This window comes from Rhopilema esculentum, chromosome 8 (genome assembly GCF_057945365.1).
Source record: "Rhopilema esculentum isolate cy_ngs chromosome 8, ASM5794536v1, whole genome shotgun sequence".
NCBI lineage: Eukaryota > Metazoa > Cnidaria > Scyphozoa > Rhizostomeae > Rhizostomatidae > Rhopilema > Rhopilema esculentum.
This window is the reverse complement of record NC_142822.1, coordinates 4,175,442-4,193,976: the sequence shown is the minus strand read 5'-3', so window position 1 is coordinate 4,193,976 and position 18,535 is coordinate 4,175,442. Positions and strand designations below refer to the sequence as shown.

Here is an 18,535-nt window from a genome sequence, read left to right as displayed (position 1 = left end):
GAAATCGCAAAAAATAAATATTTCTTTTTCAGTAACAATGTTTCATGATAAATCAATGATAGTTCATATTTTCATTACTATTCATTCACCAATTCTTTAAATTTTAAATTGGACGCCGGGACTTTACAATCTGGTGGATACATATTTGATTCTTCGCAAATTTGATTAGTTTTCGAGTTGCAGTGGTTAGGTTACTTAACCAGACAGTAGGCCTTCGATGCCAGTGAGGATTATTTTAAATCCCTTTCAAGATACCATATTGATGCAGATACAGGGCAGACGGAAATGAAAGCTAATTATCCAAATATTAAAATTTCTTTAGTAGAATCAGTAGAATTCTGGTTGATTTGAGGTGCAGTAAGACATCTCTTATCTTAATATGTAAAATAAAACCAAGATAAAATAAGAGATAAAACAAATGCTAAGGAAACTTAATACGAATTACTATTAAGTACGCTTTCCCACCTTTCCTTCGCCCACGAATGATTTGAAAAAATCATGAAGCTGGTTTTTCATATCATTGTATTCTAGGAAAGAATAAAAAATATTTGAAAAATGAGCAGTTTCTTACTTACTTAGAAAGTGACTTACTTTTCAAAGTTCTGTAGAAGGCGTAAATAAAAAACGGAAATATATAGCTTTAAAAATGATACAAAATAAGAAAAATAGTTTTACTTTGACAAAATATCATTTGGTTTGGTAGATTATCTAACTCAATTCTACACTCAGAATAGAAAAAAAAGCAAGTAAATATCAAATAAATAAACGAGTAACAAAAATATTTATTCATGGTACCCTCTTCAACACAGACATTGCTTTTATCAACGAGGGCTCTGTAAGAACCAAAACTCACGACAAAGTGACAAACTGGAATATATCAAATCCGTCCAAATCAGTTCAACAAAACAATGTCGTACAAAATGCCTACTTTCTACAAATCTACTGCTAAAAACCATCCATCTGAAAAGTCTTAAATTTTGGCTTATATTTGAACTACATTGGCTACTGTATTCGAATTCAGCTGGTCAAAGCATTTGTCTTAAAAATCATAGACTTAAAAAGTCTACTGTCTTAAAGAAAGTTCTCTGAGGCGCCATTGCCCATCCAGCTGCTATGCAAATTGTTCACAGGACAACCCTCCCCCCTTCAAAAAAATGTTGCTAAGACTAAGTTTCTGATAAGAAAAAAAAATTAAAACGATATAATGGTTAATCCCTGCAAAGATGAGCATAAGTGTTTAAGCACATGCAAAATGCTTTTTTATCAAAGAAACTTTAATTTACGAGCCTTTTTCAGGCCGAGAAATAAAGTTATTAATATCTAATACGTATCTTCATGAAATGTCGCATGTTGACCATGGATCATTTATAATTGCAGTCCGTTGGCAACTTTGAGCTACAAACCCCTTCAAGTCTATGTATTGCTTTTTTCTATCTCAGTAAAATGAACAAATTGAGGTTTTATATATAAAGAATTTCGCTCTTTCTCTCTCCAAAAACACACTCCTTAGAATAAAAACCACACAAAAACACACCCTTTAGAATAAAAATCTTTGGTCCTTATATGACCATACAAGCTGCAAACTAGGTTCTTTTTTGGGGGAATTTTGGTACGAGCTTTTTTGGGGGCATTTTCGTGCGAAGAATATTGTTTTGGGGGATACGGGTTTACTTTTATCAGAAACTGTTAACTCCTCCAAACCGAACTTCCGCTGAATGGACTGTAGCGCCTAAAAGGATCTAGAAAATAACTATGATTCTTTACTTTCCAGAGGACCAGTTCTTGACTGTTTTCGTCAAATTAGATCATAGATTAAAACATTAATGCACAAAATCTGAAAATGTTTTTACCCTACTATTTGCAAATAAATAAAATTGCTCCCACTCTTCTGTGCTATCTTGACGTTGTTCACTACATATATGCCAAAGTTATCGTGCTTTGCATAAGTGTCCGCTATCTACAATCCTGGCCTCATGTCCGCTATCATAGGGGTATCCGCAATCAAAGGGGTGTCCGCTATCTACTTGGGACAAACCTATAAACACATGCTCTGTAGCATGTATGTAAAGTCAAACCCCTACTTCCTTCCCCTATTCAAAATTGGTGTAAATGTACTTTAGTTATAGAGATGTCAACAATGAAAATGGGGAGGGGGGGAGGTGGGAACGTAGCCTTTGGTGTAATAAGACAGGACAGTTCTAAGTTGAAACTTAAGTTTCAAGTTTGGTGCCACTATCAGGAAATTGTATCGTAGACTATTAAAGAGCTTTGGGATTAAGCTTCTTGCCCTCTGTTTGAAGGTGTCTGTTATTAGGAGAGAGGTACTTTAATGGCGATTTCAGCGAAGTTAATACATTTAAAGACGTGAACTTTGATGACTAAATATAAACCACATAGTTTGTCCTACCGGTTAAGATTTCCACTTGATTAATACGATCCATACTGTTAAGGGCTTGCATTCCTTTATCAAACGATGAGTTGTTCCCTTGCATTTTTCTACCTTTATCTTCGTATACTCGAACAGTGTCGTCTTCGTTTGTAATGAAGGAAACTCCTTTGGAATTGTAAAGTTTCTATAAACAAGAGAGAGGTTCAATCACAAACCCGTTGTCAGATCAACAACATTTTGATCGCTTCACTTAAATGAAATCTGCCATTAAGAGGGAACAACTTTCAAAGAAAGTTAAGAAAGTGCTCGTTCGTTAAGCCGAAACTTCTTACAATCAACAATCTTTCAATAAAAACTATGAAATCAGGGCGTGTTCTGGATCTGGCGTTTGTTTCGTTTTCACTAATCTTTCACAAAGTACTCTCCTCGATTCCGCTTTTTAGACTCTAAAAATAATTTCAAATAGTGCACTATGAGCAGAAAATTGCAAAAAATTCGTACAACCTGGAAGAATCCCACCGATTGGAATTCTGATTAATCATCTCGAACTTACCTGGCATTCACTGCATTTACACAACAGCTTTCTCCATTGGCTTGGCCAGAACGTGGCTTTCAGAACTGCGTTTTCATCTATTCCTTCGTTTCCTGTTTTGAGTGACTGTAGCTTGCAAGAATCATTTTGTGATGATCCAGCATCAGTCTCTTTCTGTGATGCTCCAGCGACCTACAAAAACATCAAAGATGTTTGAAACGTGAAGGATACTGACATGGAAATTATTCGTTCCCCTTTGAATTTCCAAAACAAATTCAAATTAAATTGTCTCAAATTTCAATGCTCTTAAATAAATTTCTCAAGAGGAGATATCAGGGGTGGACAACTGCAGTTAAAGGGGAAGGGGTGGACAACTGCAGTTAAAGGGGGTCTCTGCTGGGAGACCACGGCTCATTCGCCTCGGCAAGGCTTGCTCTTGTCAAAGGTGGTCTTGTTTCGGACAACAGAGCCCGTTCCACCGAATATTGGGATGCAAAAGGTGAGGTAAATCGAGGGGTTTTAGTTAGACTATCTTAGTTCCTTATTTTATCTTGATATGACTTGTAGTCTCCCGAAAGGGAAATCTGACGCCAGGAGTGGACATTTCCAGAAAAATTTGGTCGCCCAGCGGATACCCTGTGTAACGATAAGTGGTTTCCCGCAGATAAAAACCGGTCGTCCCTGGTGCGTGAGAGAGCGAATTGTCCACCTTTGACATATACAAACGACCTGATGGCAAATTTTCAAGGCAAAGCACTTTCGAAAGTAATTTTGACATTCATAGAAAAGAGTTCTACGCTTCTTGAGGAGGCCCGTTTCTATATGTATACTGGAATTAGATTAAAAAAAGCTAGCTTAAATTTAACATAAACCAAAAACATGCATGTGTGACCTAACTTCAAGGCGTACCTCGGAGTTTGTGGATGTTGCAACAGAACTTTCATTATCTGCAGGCTTTTCTTCGGACGGGCCTTGGTCTTGATTACTGTCTTTGTCATTGATTAACTTCGGCTTCTCTTCAGAAACCTCCTTTTTCTGTGGGGATTTATCTTGGCTTTTTACTAAAGAGAAGATCGCATGTGTCACTATAGATAAGACAGACATTTGAGACAAGTTTTCTTTAAATTTAATAATATTAACTACCACGAGATCGTTTTCTGAGGATTCTATTTGTTTGAAGATTTGAAGATAAAAAAACATCAATTAAATGTTCAAGGCTAAAGATAGTAATTCAATTTTCGCAGGAAAAACAGAAATACAGTTAAACTTAATACTCTTTTTTAACAGCCGACGTTTCTTTGAAGATGTTTAATATGATGAAATATCACTTTTCGTTTCGAAGATTATTTCATGATTTGATGCTTCGTACCATTTATGCTTTTTGCATGAAATAAATAAATTTTCTTTGGAAAAATAATGTTGTTTTAGTTTAACATGCAAATGATGCTTTACAAATGATGAGAATGATGCTAGTAACGTGCTGTAGCCAGGGGCCTCAGTGCATATTAGGGATTTGGGGTGGGGTGTCTCAACATGCTAAAGGCAAAAAGCAAGAGTATTTTCGCATTGCTTTAAGTACCATTTTTAAAAATTACTTGGCAGGCCTAAGCTCCACAGCTCCGCAAAAGGCCACCAAGGGGTTTGGAGGCCATGGTACAATGGAAGGCGAGCGAACTTTTTGCGAGCATGCCCTTTAGATCAGCTTGAATTCATTAATTTTCTTGCAATTGCTTAAAAAGTTCTACTATTTTTTGGAAAAATTCTGTTACTTTTAGTTTATTCCATTTGAAATGTAATTCATTACTTTATTAGGCCCCTTAGATCCCGAGGCCCTGGGGAAATTCGCCCCTTGCCCCCACCCTGTTGGCGGCCCTGTTCCGCGGTCTTTGGCTATAGCGATTCTACTCGGTAGTAATTTCAAACAGCTAGATCTTGCAAGCAGACTACCTGAAATGCTTTTATACCAACGGAGAAAGTCGAGGTTCTGCATACAGGCATCACAAATCATTTCTTCGTATTCGATAGGGGCTAGCGTGCCAAGATGCTAAAAGAAAGAGACAACATGGAGTGATAGAAATAAACTTTTCAGATCTATTGCAAAAGGACACTTGACCAATTATAGCTAAAATTACGCTTACAGATTGCAACCTTAGATTCATTCAGATTTATCTGCCATAAGTCTTCGCAACTAGCTGCAGATACCTGGAGAATGGTACCGCATACTGTCCTTATTAGAAAGGTGTTCATTTAAGGATTTGTAAGACTTATCCTTTAATGTTGAATAATTACAAAGTAAAGCAAGAAAGTCAAATAATGAAAAATATTCTTCCGTAACCTGCCACTCAAATAAAGCAAAAATTACCCTAAACGACCAGTTCTTAAGATTTAATGGCAATTTCATGTCAGATACGAAAGGGAATCAAAGAAACAAGAATAAAGAAAAACCTACATCCCCTAGCAAAAAAAATCCAAAAATATTTCATGTACTACAATCTGGAAAGACATAGGTGTGCGAAAAAGTAAACATTCAGCCAAATTGGTGGATTATATCCTTTGATATAATGACTAATCTTGCCAGATTCTAAAAGTTGGGCATCCCCAAACCAAAAGGGGGCGGGAGAATCCCATTACACTGCTGTAGTTTTCAAATTCTAGGTTGCCAGCGAACATCATTCTCTAGCAAACAAAGGGCTTTCGCTTTAGAATAACATCATAAGATCGTGGTTTTTTTTCTTTCTACCAAATTTTCGCCTACGTATAATTACGAGCAGCCCAAACGATGTTCAGTCTCTGTTTATGACAGCGCAATTGACAGATAATCTTAGCTTATCATGCACACAGAACATTTATATCTCTTTCCTATCAGCACAAATATCATGGAATTGACGTCACTATTCGGGAAGGCAGCACATAGAAGAAAACACAATCTTAGCTGGGACAATTAAATATTCAGTTTTAATAACAAGCTTTGAAAATGACCGCAAAGTAAAATTATCTATCGCGCTACAACAGAATAAGGTTCGTTGTGGAACCTGCTGTAGTTCAATATTAGGCAACCATCTTCTACTGCCACGACCTTAGGAACAGAGGCAAGCTTACCCTGGAGTGGTACCAGTCTTCACAAACAACACATTGAATCATTTCATCCTCGATCTAAAATCAGAAACAGAATATTATCAAATAAGTCTAAACGAGGATCTACTCGCCAAAGACATTGTTCCTCTAGGCTTTAACTGGTTTTTCAGTTGCTGATTGGTGATCTTTAAAATGCGCTATAACTTATAAACATAGCATTTTAAAAAATTCATAATAAGACTTGGGATATATTATCAACAAATTTAGTGGAATCCTCCACATCCCTTTACTTCAGAGCTTAAAATTTAACAAATTTTCCTATTGAACAGTTGAAGTTCTTCAACAAATGTTGCCTTTTGGGCTGAGATGATCCTGTGTTTTATAACTAGAAACATTTCGTTTTCGCTTGAGGACATTTGGCAGAGATGAAGGAAAACAATCGGCCAGCCAATTGGCTCATTCGATTCTTGAAAAGGAAACATTCAATCTATGTTCTCGTGACTTTGCATCTAGAAATGTTAACTACTGTAATCTGAATTTATCCGATTGGATTGAAATCAGCTGAGGCTTCTAAACGCACTGCAACGATCTGACATCCGAAAGAAATTGAATGCAAAAAATGACCTCACTCACAAATTGGGTAAAATGAATAGACCCTCTCTCTAATATTGAATAGACACTCCAACACTGCCGGACACTCTTTCTAACTTCTAACTCCAACAGGGCACTCCCACGACTGAATGGACGATCCGACACTGGCGGACACTCCTTTTCACACTGAATGTATACACCAGCAGGACACTCCCAAAACTGAATGGAACTCCGACACTGGCGGATACTCTTCCAACACTTAATGGACACGCCAACAGGACACTCCAAAACTGAATTGACGCTCTAAAACCGGCGGACACTCCCTTCGACACTGAATGTATACACCAACAGGACACTCCCAAAACTGAATGGAAACTCCGACACTGGCGGACACTCCTTCCAACACTTAATGGACGCTCTAAAACCGGCGGAAATTATAAGGTGACTGAGAGCTTATTAGGGTTGAACTGCAGTTACGACTTGACATGGCTCTAAAAGGGTATCTCGAGAATCTGTCAATTCTCTCAGAGGGACTTGGTCAGTAAATCTTTCAACGGGGGCAGAAATTTACTGGGCTTGTTACAGATGGGTGTAAAAGAGGTGGCACTGCAACGGCGAGACATGATAGGATATACCTAAACGTAAGATAGGCAATCTCAGTGTTATCATAAAAACCAGCAAATGTGAATAATTAACTAGACAAACCTCATCCTCTGGATCAGGATAAGGCCTTCCACAAGTGCAATATTTGCCTTGGAAGTTATGGTTATATGTGTTGCCGTGGTTCTTTTTGTCTTTTTCCTGAAAATACGGAGTTTTACTGTTTATCAAAGGCTTGGAATTTTCATTTCAGTTTCATTTCATTTTTAATTATTTACACAGGGTAAAACTACATACATAAATTGCTTTCCAAGCTGCCCTGTACAAAGAAAACGATAAACGCTAAAATTTAAAAATACAGATATACATATATACAGATTAGAATAACAAAGTAAAAGCATGGAATGATTGATTTGCTCTAATTCATACCGTCTAAGGTTTTCTCCCGAATAAAGTTACATTGTTAAAATAAGATGAACCATTCCGCAAAAGCTTTTTATAGATACTATAATAGCCCACATTAATTCTCTTTTTCATAAGAGGCGCAGTTCACTTTGATCAAACCACGAAGATAGATTTAGAAATATTGGTAGGCTGGCTCCCAATACAAAATCACACAATAGCAAGGGGAATCACTTTTACCCTTTCTAAATAAACAGCCAAACTGGTTGACCTATACAGTAAAGTGTTTGAGATATATAATTATTTTCTCCTTTGATACAATTAGCTAAGTCTACGAAAACACGATGGTGTGTAGTAAATCACAACTGGTTTTTATCAACATTCAATTTTTGTCCCCAAAGTTTAGTTGGTTTTCTTAGCAACATACTGACGCGAGGAAGATGTTGTCAGACTGGCTTTTTGGATCTTGGTATTAAAGTGCATATAGGATTGGTAGCATCAAATGCCATTTTATTAGCTTTTTATCTTAAAGGTTTATCTTAAGGAAGAAATTGGTTGGAACTGGCTGGTCATAAGGGTGCACTCTTTGCGGGAAGTCGCCTTTTTTCTAAAGCGAGAGTGCTCTACAATACATGAAAATAAAGACTGTTTTTATACTGAAGAATCAACACAGTAAAGCAGATCTTCAATGTGTTATTTTCTGATAAAGATTCTTTAACAACAGGATAAGAATGCGATAATGGACGTGTCAGTTAAGTGAAATATAGGGCAAATGGTTTAACAAAACCCATCAAAACCTTGATTTATTTAGCAACACAGTTGAGTCATAGCACAGTTGAGTTATCTATTCCTTGGTTACAGCTTGGGCGTTGAGAAGAGAATTGAAAATAAGGATTACAGGCTAATGCAAAAGAAGTGAGCCATTATGCCTTTGGACAGTGAATCTATTCAGAAAACGTGGCAGCGTCCAACGGTCAATTCCATGCGCGGATTTATAGATTTATACGACAATCTGCGCGGTGAGAGGCGAGTACTTAAAGACTAAAACATAGAGCTATACTGCTTGCAGAGTGACTGCCAAACGCTTTTGTCAATAATCCAATGAAATGAGAAGGATTCAATCAATTTAATCCGCATTAAATAAATTTAAGATGGTTATGCTGAGGCCACACTAAAAAACGCCTTACTCGCGAGATACCTAGTGTGATGGTACACAAAAGGCACACGTTCTTTTTAATGACACATCGATATAAGGAAAGAAGAACCAGAAGCAGGGCTCAAACAAAGTCATTTGAACAAGCTACTAATAATACCATGTTACGACACCGATTCGATTTCAGCAGCTAAAATATCACTATTTGTCAGGTAATATCATAATCAAAAGGTAATGGCGACCCTTGTATAATATCCATGCGTAAATTGAAAAGAGAGAGGAAAGAGAGGAAACTATGTTCTAGGCAAACTATGTGATGCAGCAGGGTGGCTACAATGCTGGACAGTAATAGCTCAAACTATTCAAGAAAAGTTGATGTTTTCTTTTTTCTTTGAAAAATAACTCCCCCCCCCCCCCTCACCCAATAAAATGTTGAATGCATTTTGCTTAAAGCACAACTGATAAAACTAATAGTCATTTGTAGAAAATTACGTAAAGAAGAAAGTTGCAAAAACGGCAATTTGACTCGAAAAATTTTGTCCAGGATGATGGTTTCTGCAGCCTCCATGCAGCACACCGGGTCTAGGTGGATACGAGGCGAGCAACGGAACTTGGATCGAAAGGAGCCTTTGCTGCCTCCAAACGCTAGTTTTAAGTCGCACTGGCTAACGAGCACTTCTAGTGAGGAACTCATTTCAGTTGCATAACTTCAAATAATTGGGAATTCAACAAATAATTATCCTTGAAATGCAAATTGAAACAAACTAAAATCTAGATAAATATATATGATCAGTTTCTGCGAATGTTAATGTAAACATTTACTGTCTTTGCAGATATTGTGATAACACAACTTCATAAGATATAAAGTTTCCTCATCGAAAACGCAAAACTGATTCAAGTACATGCCACCTGACCTGCTACTGACGTCATCATAAAATACATTCGTAAATATTTATAGGAAACAATTAGTGTACAGTGCGAGAAAACGCAGATGTTGTGGCTCTTTCGCGATCAAATGTGGGATTTTTATCTGTTCTTGTGCAATAAAAACCTTGATCTCGGCTACACGTTATCTTAAACAGATAGGCGAAAAATTAATTTGTACTCGTATTTTAAATGGGCTAGCATCAGCTATGGAGCCTCGTTTTGGAAGTTAAGATTGTTGACCAAAAAAATTTAGAAACAGGAACCCTATAAGATTGCAAACGTTTTAACAGACTGTGGGAGTCTGAAGTGAAAACCCTTTGCAGGTGTGTTAGAAACAAATGAAATTCACAATTTGAGGGGCTAAAAAGATGACTGAATTAATAGGATTTGAATAATTTCTGGCTAGAGCGAAACTGAGAACGTTTCTCGCTTCACTCTTGAAAATCTCATCTTATGGCCTTTTCAGGCCTTGGGCATGGACACAAGAAGAATTCAAACAATAACTAAAGGATGACAATTTCAAGACACAAGCCAAAAGCACGAGCAGAATAATTAATCAACGTTTATTGCAGCAATGAACACTGAAGTATAAACAGCCATTAGATGATTCGCAGCATGCCGTATTTTTGTTGGTGATATAAATAGCGCAGTATTGAGGCTTTCCCTCAGTTATAAACAGTTGCAATCACATATCAGTTGCAATCGCTGATCAGGCGCTGTGACCTGCAATGTACTTTTGATAACACAAAGAAAACATCGAAGAACCTATTCTAGATAGCTCCATAATACTTCATAAAGGCTTGTGCAGTGCATGACTTTTAGTTCTAACGATACAGGTTAAAAGCGTTATTTATCCTTCACTTTCGTAGCTTTACATTTAGAGATGACGAACGCAAGCGAGCTGAGCATGGCCTAAGACTGGTCGTTTGCGTCGTTCTACGCATAATTGCAAATCTACTGTTTAGTTGCGTACAAGCTGTTTATGAGAACACACAACGAAGGGCTGCCTTGCACTGTAATGTAATTATTCTGGCTTAAAGTTGTTATTAACGGTCACATGAAACGGTATTTGACTAGGTAAAGTCTAAATGCATCAAAGGTCTTGGTTTTGAAGAGGGGTATTTGCCCGAGCTTGAAAAGAGATATAGGCTTAATTTCCCGGCTTTGCTTCTAACACAATTGTTCGCTAATGCTTCTTTAGATTTTAAAAGTACGGCTAAGTATGTAGCAAACAAGATGAGCCTGTGATTGCGTTTCTGATAAGCGGGAAATCTGGGTTACTGTTAAATCTAGCGCTAAGAATCACGTTGAATGAAATCATACGTTGAAAATTGACCAAAACAATCAACAGTGTCTGGGCAATCAAGTATCTTGCATTCACCAATCAACCTCTCCGAGCAATCAACGTGAGAGTGAAGGAATCACCATTTTCAAGCGAAAAAGAGGCTCACGTTACGACTTTGTGTATAACCAACTAATAAAAAGTTAAAAACTGGAATAATGGAAAATGGTGATATGAAGCATGAAGGAGAAGGCAAAACATTCCGTCAACAAGTATCAAGAAATTGCAGTAGGCTGTTATGCTAGGTTTTACGTTCGCATATTTGGAGGCACGGAAAACACCAATTAAATGTGTTTCTTAGAAGAAAGATATTCAGCAGTTCTTCTAACTTAACAAAAGTAAACGAAAGTAAAACGGTTTATATAGGTAGGACATAAGGGAACTTTCAATAAACCTTTTAATTCTTTTAAAGTAGCTCATGATTATTAAGTTTCTCTTCTGCACAATCTTTTTTTATTACAAAAAGTTTGAAAACATTGAGAGACTATCCTCTTACTATTTCTCCTTGAAAGCAATGCATAGCTAGAGCAAAGCTTGCTTCGAAACAAATTGATGACAAGTTTCCTAGCCTGTATTTCCCAAACTGATGGGCTTGACGTTCTACTTGCATTAGATAAAAAGGAGCTTGGTTTTTTATAGCAAGGTCTTAGCAAGGATTGATGGTACAATACTGACCAAAAAGAGCTTACCCACTTTAAAGCATGGATTCGTTTTTACTAAGGTTCTTAAAGCCAAAAGACCTGTCGTTCATCGTTTGTATGTTTCCTTATTTAACACAATAAAAGATACGTTCAAATCTGACCTCTCTACGTGCAGTTTGAGGAGGCAAATAATAAAATCACAGTACTTCATGTTGCATGCACAGGCGATAACAGTTAGCACAGGCGAGAACAGTTAGCACAGGCGTTAAACTAGAGCAGTGTAAGAGGGTAGAAGATTCAAAGCAACTCAACAGTAGCGTTTTCAGGACCCTACACTAAAAGTCCTCCATAACAAAATCATGTTATTGATAATGTCCTTGCTGACATCGAAATAAAATAGAAATAAATGGCTCAGGACACATCTGCATATATTTCGAAACCTGCTGTTGCTCGCAACATTTGGAGCACTTTTGTGAATAATTGAAAAAGTTACAGTGCTCTGGTATTACAATTTCTGAGCATCCTTCAATGTCGAAGATTGGCCTAAGTGCCTTTAATAGTTTATAGAAAATACGTGCACATAGAAAGTCAACTTTGGCTATTAAGTAAGAAAATGCACATAAAAAATGCTTAAGAATCAAAACATTGTCAAAACATTACACAATGGTTACGAAGCACTGTCTGCAGAAGTACGTCATAAATAATACACAAAACTCGCAACCGGATACTATAAAATTGATATTACACATGCGGTAAATGTTGCAAACAGCCAGCCTAATTCGTTTCCGGACAAATAAAGGAAATAATGCTCGTATGGTCATACCCCTAGGCACATCCACCGGATAACCAACCTTGGTTTGGATTTCAGAATTTGCACCACTCCCTAGGTCTCCCAGTAGCGATGAAACTGCCCCCTCCCTTTCGATTACAAGTACATTAAAAATTTTAAAAATTCTAAAATCTATTCCCATTCAATTCAGTCTCAATCGCCATTGGCAGCTTTTTTCATTTAGCTGCTAAAAATTTGTTTTTTGAATTTTTCAATTTTTGTTATTACTTGCTAATATTTGTCGTTATATTTCACCATGTATTATAAACATACTGTGTCGTTAAATGAAAAAGGACCAATATCAAACAATTACGATCGAGTGGGTTTAGATCTAACATTGTTCTGTTACGTCACTTCTGCTTGAGTTAACCACTCTTAATCTTCTGGTGTGTTTGGTTGGAAATAGTTAGGGTGTTACATTCCCTACACACACCTACGTCCCTACACCAATTGCCATGCCCACGCATAAAAAAATACCAATCTATCGTGTCACCACAAGAAGATAACACAAGAAGATAACACAATTCTGAATAACAAAAAAACAAAATCTTACCGAGTATAGTTTGCATGTGGACCCAGTGAAAGCAGAATTGCCACAATCGCAGCGGAAATTCCTGAAAGGAAATAGACTTTATTTTGAAATCACAGAAGTATGGAAGATGATGCTATTGTTGATGTTTTATGAGCTTCTCGGTTCCTTCCTGTCGTGAGGCGATAAACAAAAATGCTAATGCATATACCGTAAATCCTCGAACGGGGAGACTTGGGGTCAAAAGCCCCTAGGAACTTACAAGAGGGTGTCCAAAGCACAACAAAATGACTCTGTATCTTCTTGACTTTAGAAACAGAAATAAAAAAAATTATTTTCAAAAAAAAGGAACACATTGAGAACTCTATGCCCCATCAGCGACTATTGTTATTTGCTCAGTAGTAAAAACTTTCAAGAGGCAATGCCTTTCTTTATGAATATATATTGCTTTGCAAATAATTGTTTCGAAGAAATAACTAATCGGTTCTTTTCGCTTCGATATTACTGTTGATGTTACGTTGAACGTTTCATATCATTTATAATTTACAGATAATTTAATAAATAACATTCAAAAGATTTCAATATAAGGCTTCATAACGCTTTTTGTGCATAATTCCATTTCTTTCATAACACGCGGATAATGTTGTTATTTTCTTTCATAGCAAATATTGTTTACGCTCTGTGCAAAAATTCAAACACTCGCTCCAATCTCTTGAAAAAAGTTGCTGGACAAACAGTCAGCGACCTTTTTAGTTGCTTTCAAACGTGCCGCTGTCCTTGATAGCAAACACAAACTCAATAATACCGGATCAAAACAGATAAAGTTATGCTAAAAATAAAACAGAGTCGATGCGTTTCGCTGCATATCTAAAACCGCGGCTTATTGTAATTTGCGAAATTTCGCCGAAATTTCGTTACATGAAATCCACCTTTTATACCTGAAATCGAACCACAAACCAATTGAAAGTGATATATAAACCTTACATTCCTTGTCTACCATCATAAGAACGCATATTTATTGCATTAAAGCGACATGTTTCTTCTCAGTCTCCAGCGGTAGAAGCCATGCTTTCCGAGCCCGTCCCAAAGAAGACGGGGGTTTAGTACATAGTATCTGGCTAGCGAGACACAACGTCAATGCCGCTGTGACTGCAACAGAGGAGACAAAGTGTAATGAACAATTAGGCTGTCATTTGCAAATGCAACCTTTCAATCGTTCCAAAATGATCAACAAAGTATTTACGAGAGGTCTGTCCAAAATAAATTTTTGCAGTGGAAAACAGCTTAAGTCATATTGTATGCTTATTTTAGTTAGAATTAGGATCCAAAAGATTACCATGATCCACGGGAGAATCAAATATAGCAAAATCCTCGCTTTAAACTGCGTTTTAAAAAATTAGTAATTTGCGAAATTTCGCAAAATACAGTTTTTTTATAACTTCTTAAATGGGGCCGTATCAACATAAATCACGTCAGTAGGGTATGATGTGTCTACAAAATGAAGGAACAAGTCGCCATTGCCATTAACAATGTATGCCCTGTTGCTGTTTAGTCCTGCTTTAGGGATTTTAGGTTTGACTCTCGGCCCTTAGGAAATCGACCAAATTTTCATATGATAAAGATCATATCGTTTTGGAAAAGAATAGAAAACGACTTTACGATCAAAAGGGAACACAATTACAGCAAAATCCTCGCTTTAAACTGCGTTTTAAAAAATTAGTAATTTGCGAAATTTCGCAAAATACAGTTTTTTTACAACTTCTTAAATGGGGCCGTATCAACATAAATCACGTCAGTAGGGTATGATGTGTCTACAAAATGAAGGAACAAGTCGCCATTGCCATTAACAATGTATGCCCTGTTGCTGTTTAGTCCTGCTTTAGGGATTTTAGGTTTGACTCTCGGCCCTTAGGAAATCGACCAAATTTTCATGTGATAAAGGTCATATCATTTTGGAAAAGAATAGAAAACGACTTAACGATCAAAAGGGAACACAATTACAGCAAAATCCTCGCTTTAAACTGCGTTTTAAAAAATTAGTTATTTACGAAATTTCGTAAAATACAGTTTTTTTACAACTACTCAAATGTGGCCCTATCCTGTAAACGACTTTTACCCTCATTTTGTTGACACATCATACCCTACCGACGTGATTTATGTTGATAGGGCCACATTTAAGAAGTTGTAAAAAAACTGTATTTTGCGAAATTTCGCAAATTACTAATTTTTTAAAACGCAGTTTAAAGCGAGGATTTTGCTGTAATTGTGTTCCCTTTTGATCGTAAAGTCGTTTTCTATTCTTTTCCAAAATGATATGATCTTTATCATATGAAAATTTGGTCGATTTCCTAAGGGCCGAGAGTCAAACCTAAAATCCCTAAAGCAGGACTAAACAGCAACAGGGCATACATCGTTAATGGCAATGGCGACTTGTTCCTTCATTTTGTAGACACATCATACCCTACTGACGTGATTTATGTTGATACGGCCCCATTTGAGTAGTTGTAAAAAAACTGTATTTTGCGAAATTTCGCAAATTACTAATTTTTCAAAACGCAGTTTAAAGCGAGGATTTTGCTGTAATTGTGTTCCCTTTTGATCGTAAAGTCGTTTTCTATTCTTTTCCAAAATGATATGATCTTTATCATATGAAAATTTGGTCGATTTCCTAAGGGCCGAGAGTCAAACCTAAAATCCCTAAAGCAGGACTAAACAGCAACAGGGCATACATTGTTAATGGCAATGGCGACTTGTTCCTTCATTTTGTAGACACATCATACCCTACTGACGTGATTTATGTTGATACGGCCCCATTTGAGTAGTTGTAAAAAAACTGTATTTTGCGAAATTTCGCAAATTACTAATTTTTTAAAACGCAGTTTAAAGCGAGGATTTTGCTGTAATTGTGTTCCCTTTTGATCGTAAAGTCGTTTTCTATTCTTTTCCAAAACGATATGATCTTTATCATATGAAAATTTGGTCGATTTCCTAAGGGCCGAGAGTCAAACCTAAAATCCCTAAAGCAGGACTAAACAGCAACAGGGCATACATTGTTAATGGCAATGGCGACTTGTTCCTTCATTTTGTAGACACATCATACCCTACTGACGTGATTTATGTTGATACGGCCCCATTTAAGAAGTTGTAAAAAAACTGTATTTTGCGAAATTTCGCAAATTACTAATTTTTTAAAACGCAGTTTAAAGCGAGGATTTTGCTGTAATTGTGTTCCCTTTTGATCGTAAAGTCGTTTTCTATTCTTTTCCAAAATGATATGATCTTTATCATATGAAAATTTGGTCGATTTCCTAAGGGCCGAGAGTCAAACCTAAAATCCCTAAAGCAGGACTAAACAGCAACAGGGCATACATTGTTAATGGCAATGGCGACTTGTTCCTTCATTTTGTAGACACATCATACCCTACTGACGTGATTTATTATGTACGAAGAATGAGTACATGAAGGGGGGATTTTGCTCAGCTCGATGGGCATCCATATATATATATATATATATATATATATATATATATATATATATATGTAGAATTGTTGCCAATTGTGTAACAATGGATCGGCATTTTGATGAGTTCAACAATGGAAACATAGAAGCCGAATTCAAAGGCGGGAGACAATCGAAACAATGCAGGCATAGAATGCCAAAATCAAAGGATTTTCCCAATTTTCCCAAACGAACAATCGAGAATCGTGAGTTTCCCGATTAAGTGGTCAATTGAGGTTCGCTAATCGACACTTAGGTCTATAATCGTGCTATTAAATTGGGTTCGGCTGCTAGCCTGAGATCCCCTTTGTGGTCATCCTCTTAGATTCGACCAATCACCTTTAGTTTTGCTCGTGACGTTGGGCAGTTAAAATTGGTTCTGCACGTGCATGTTGAACGGTAGCCAGAATAGATCAGAAACTTCTCGTAATCGAGAATGGTGCTTTCATCCTGTCAAGCGTCAACGTAATTAGATGTATAATTTGCAATTTGCTATGTGGGATACAAAAGAAAGTGCGGGAATATGCGATTTCACGTTTCACGAGTTTCTGCAAGAATTAACTTTCATGCAAGGAACTCGGGACATTTGAAGAGTCTGAAGCAAGGGCGGGAAATTCGAATATATTGCAAGTATCAGAAATCTGTTTAGTTTTTCGCAAGTTTTGCAAAGTCGGTGAAAGTTATTCGAAAGTTTCCAGGCTATGCAAAATTGTCGCAAAATGCTTGCAGGTACTTTCCAGTTTTCTCTAGGGTTTATCCAAAATTCATTCCAAATTCTTCAGACCCCGTTGGATAAGGTAGTTTGGTGTAGGAAAAACATAGAAACAACGGGAATTTGTTAATCGCAACTAGGAAGTTTACGAAATTAAAAGTTTGGCTGCTCACAATTACGTACGAAAGATTCCCCTTCGTAATCAAGTAATTGCACTGCCGCGAGATCATTATGCTGGAACCGTTTTGTCAGCGCGGGTCGTTAGAGATCGTTAGGCACGCATCGATTTCTCCTTCTGCAAAGGTTGATAGTGGAATCCAAAGATCCGGGTTTGTAAACTTACTGCGTCATAGCAGTTCCCGCCGTTTATCAAGAAACTGTAAATATGCGAAACGCATTTTGATAAAGCAACCGAATAAAAATAATTTTTCGTGTTATGCTATCAAGCAAAAAATGTCCTTCGTCATATCAAAAAGACAAAATCCCAGTTAGGTCCCACTCACAGAGCCCCAATATATGAGTTGTGTAAAGTTGCTGCGTCATAGCTTGTGCCGCCGTTTTTTTAGGCATTCTCATAAAACATAAAGGTTCTTAGTTGTCTGGGAAACAGACTGGAAGCGCATCTAGAAAAGTTAAGACTTTTAATACATTTGGAATCTTCGTTGTCGTCATCATTGTCATCGTCGTCATCATAATCACTATCATTATAATCATCATCATCATAATCATCAATCATCATCATCATCATCAATCATCATCATTATAATCATCATCATCATAATCATCAATCATCATCATCATCATCAATCATCATCATCATCATCATCAATCATCAATCATCATCATCAATCATCATCATTATCATCATCATCATCAATCATCATCATCATCAGTTTTGTCCACATCGCCAATTCATAATATCGAAGTACAATTCCTCCACATTCTTCGTACATTGCAAAAGCCGTGCTATTTTTGTCATCATAATCATAATCATAATCATAAACATCATCAATCATCATCAATCATCATCATCATCAATCATCAATCATCATCATCAATCATCATCATCATCATCAATCATCATCAATCATCATCATAATCATCATCATCAGTTTTGTCCACATCGCCAATTCATAATATCGAAGTACCATTCCTCCACATTCTTCGTACATTGCAAAAGCCGTGCTATTTTGTTGATACGGCCCCATTTAAGAAGTTATAAAAAAACTGTATTTTGCGAAATTTCGCAAATTACTAATTTTTTAAAACGCAGTTTAAAGCGAGGATTTTGCTATATTTGATTCTCCCGTGGAT

At 36.8% G+C, this 18,535-nt stretch overlaps 1 protein-coding gene across 1 annotated transcript in view; it reads right to left on the bottom strand.

Annotated features, from left to right (window-relative positions):
- LOC135695027 (putative E3 ubiquitin-protein ligase UBR7) overlaps positions 1–18,535 on the bottom strand; it is a 29,126-nt gene that overhangs the window by 833 nt on the left and 9,758 nt on the right. Inside the window, exons 3-10 of the mRNA XM_065213965.2 lie at positions 13,035–13,095; positions 7,293–7,388; positions 6,021–6,074; positions 4,869–4,965; positions 3,831–3,982; positions 2,943–3,113; positions 2,408–2,573; positions 466–527 (exon numbers count right to left, since the gene is read on the bottom strand). Of these exons, the coding sequence (XP_065070037.2) occupies positions 466–527; positions 2,408–2,573; positions 2,943–3,113; positions 3,831–3,982; positions 4,869–4,965; positions 6,021–6,074; positions 7,293–7,388; positions 13,035–13,095 (859 nt within the window). The remainder of the gene's footprint in view (positions 1–465; positions 528–2,407; positions 2,574–2,942; positions 3,114–3,830; positions 3,983–4,868; positions 4,966–6,020; positions 6,075–7,292; positions 7,389–13,034; positions 13,096–18,535) is intronic.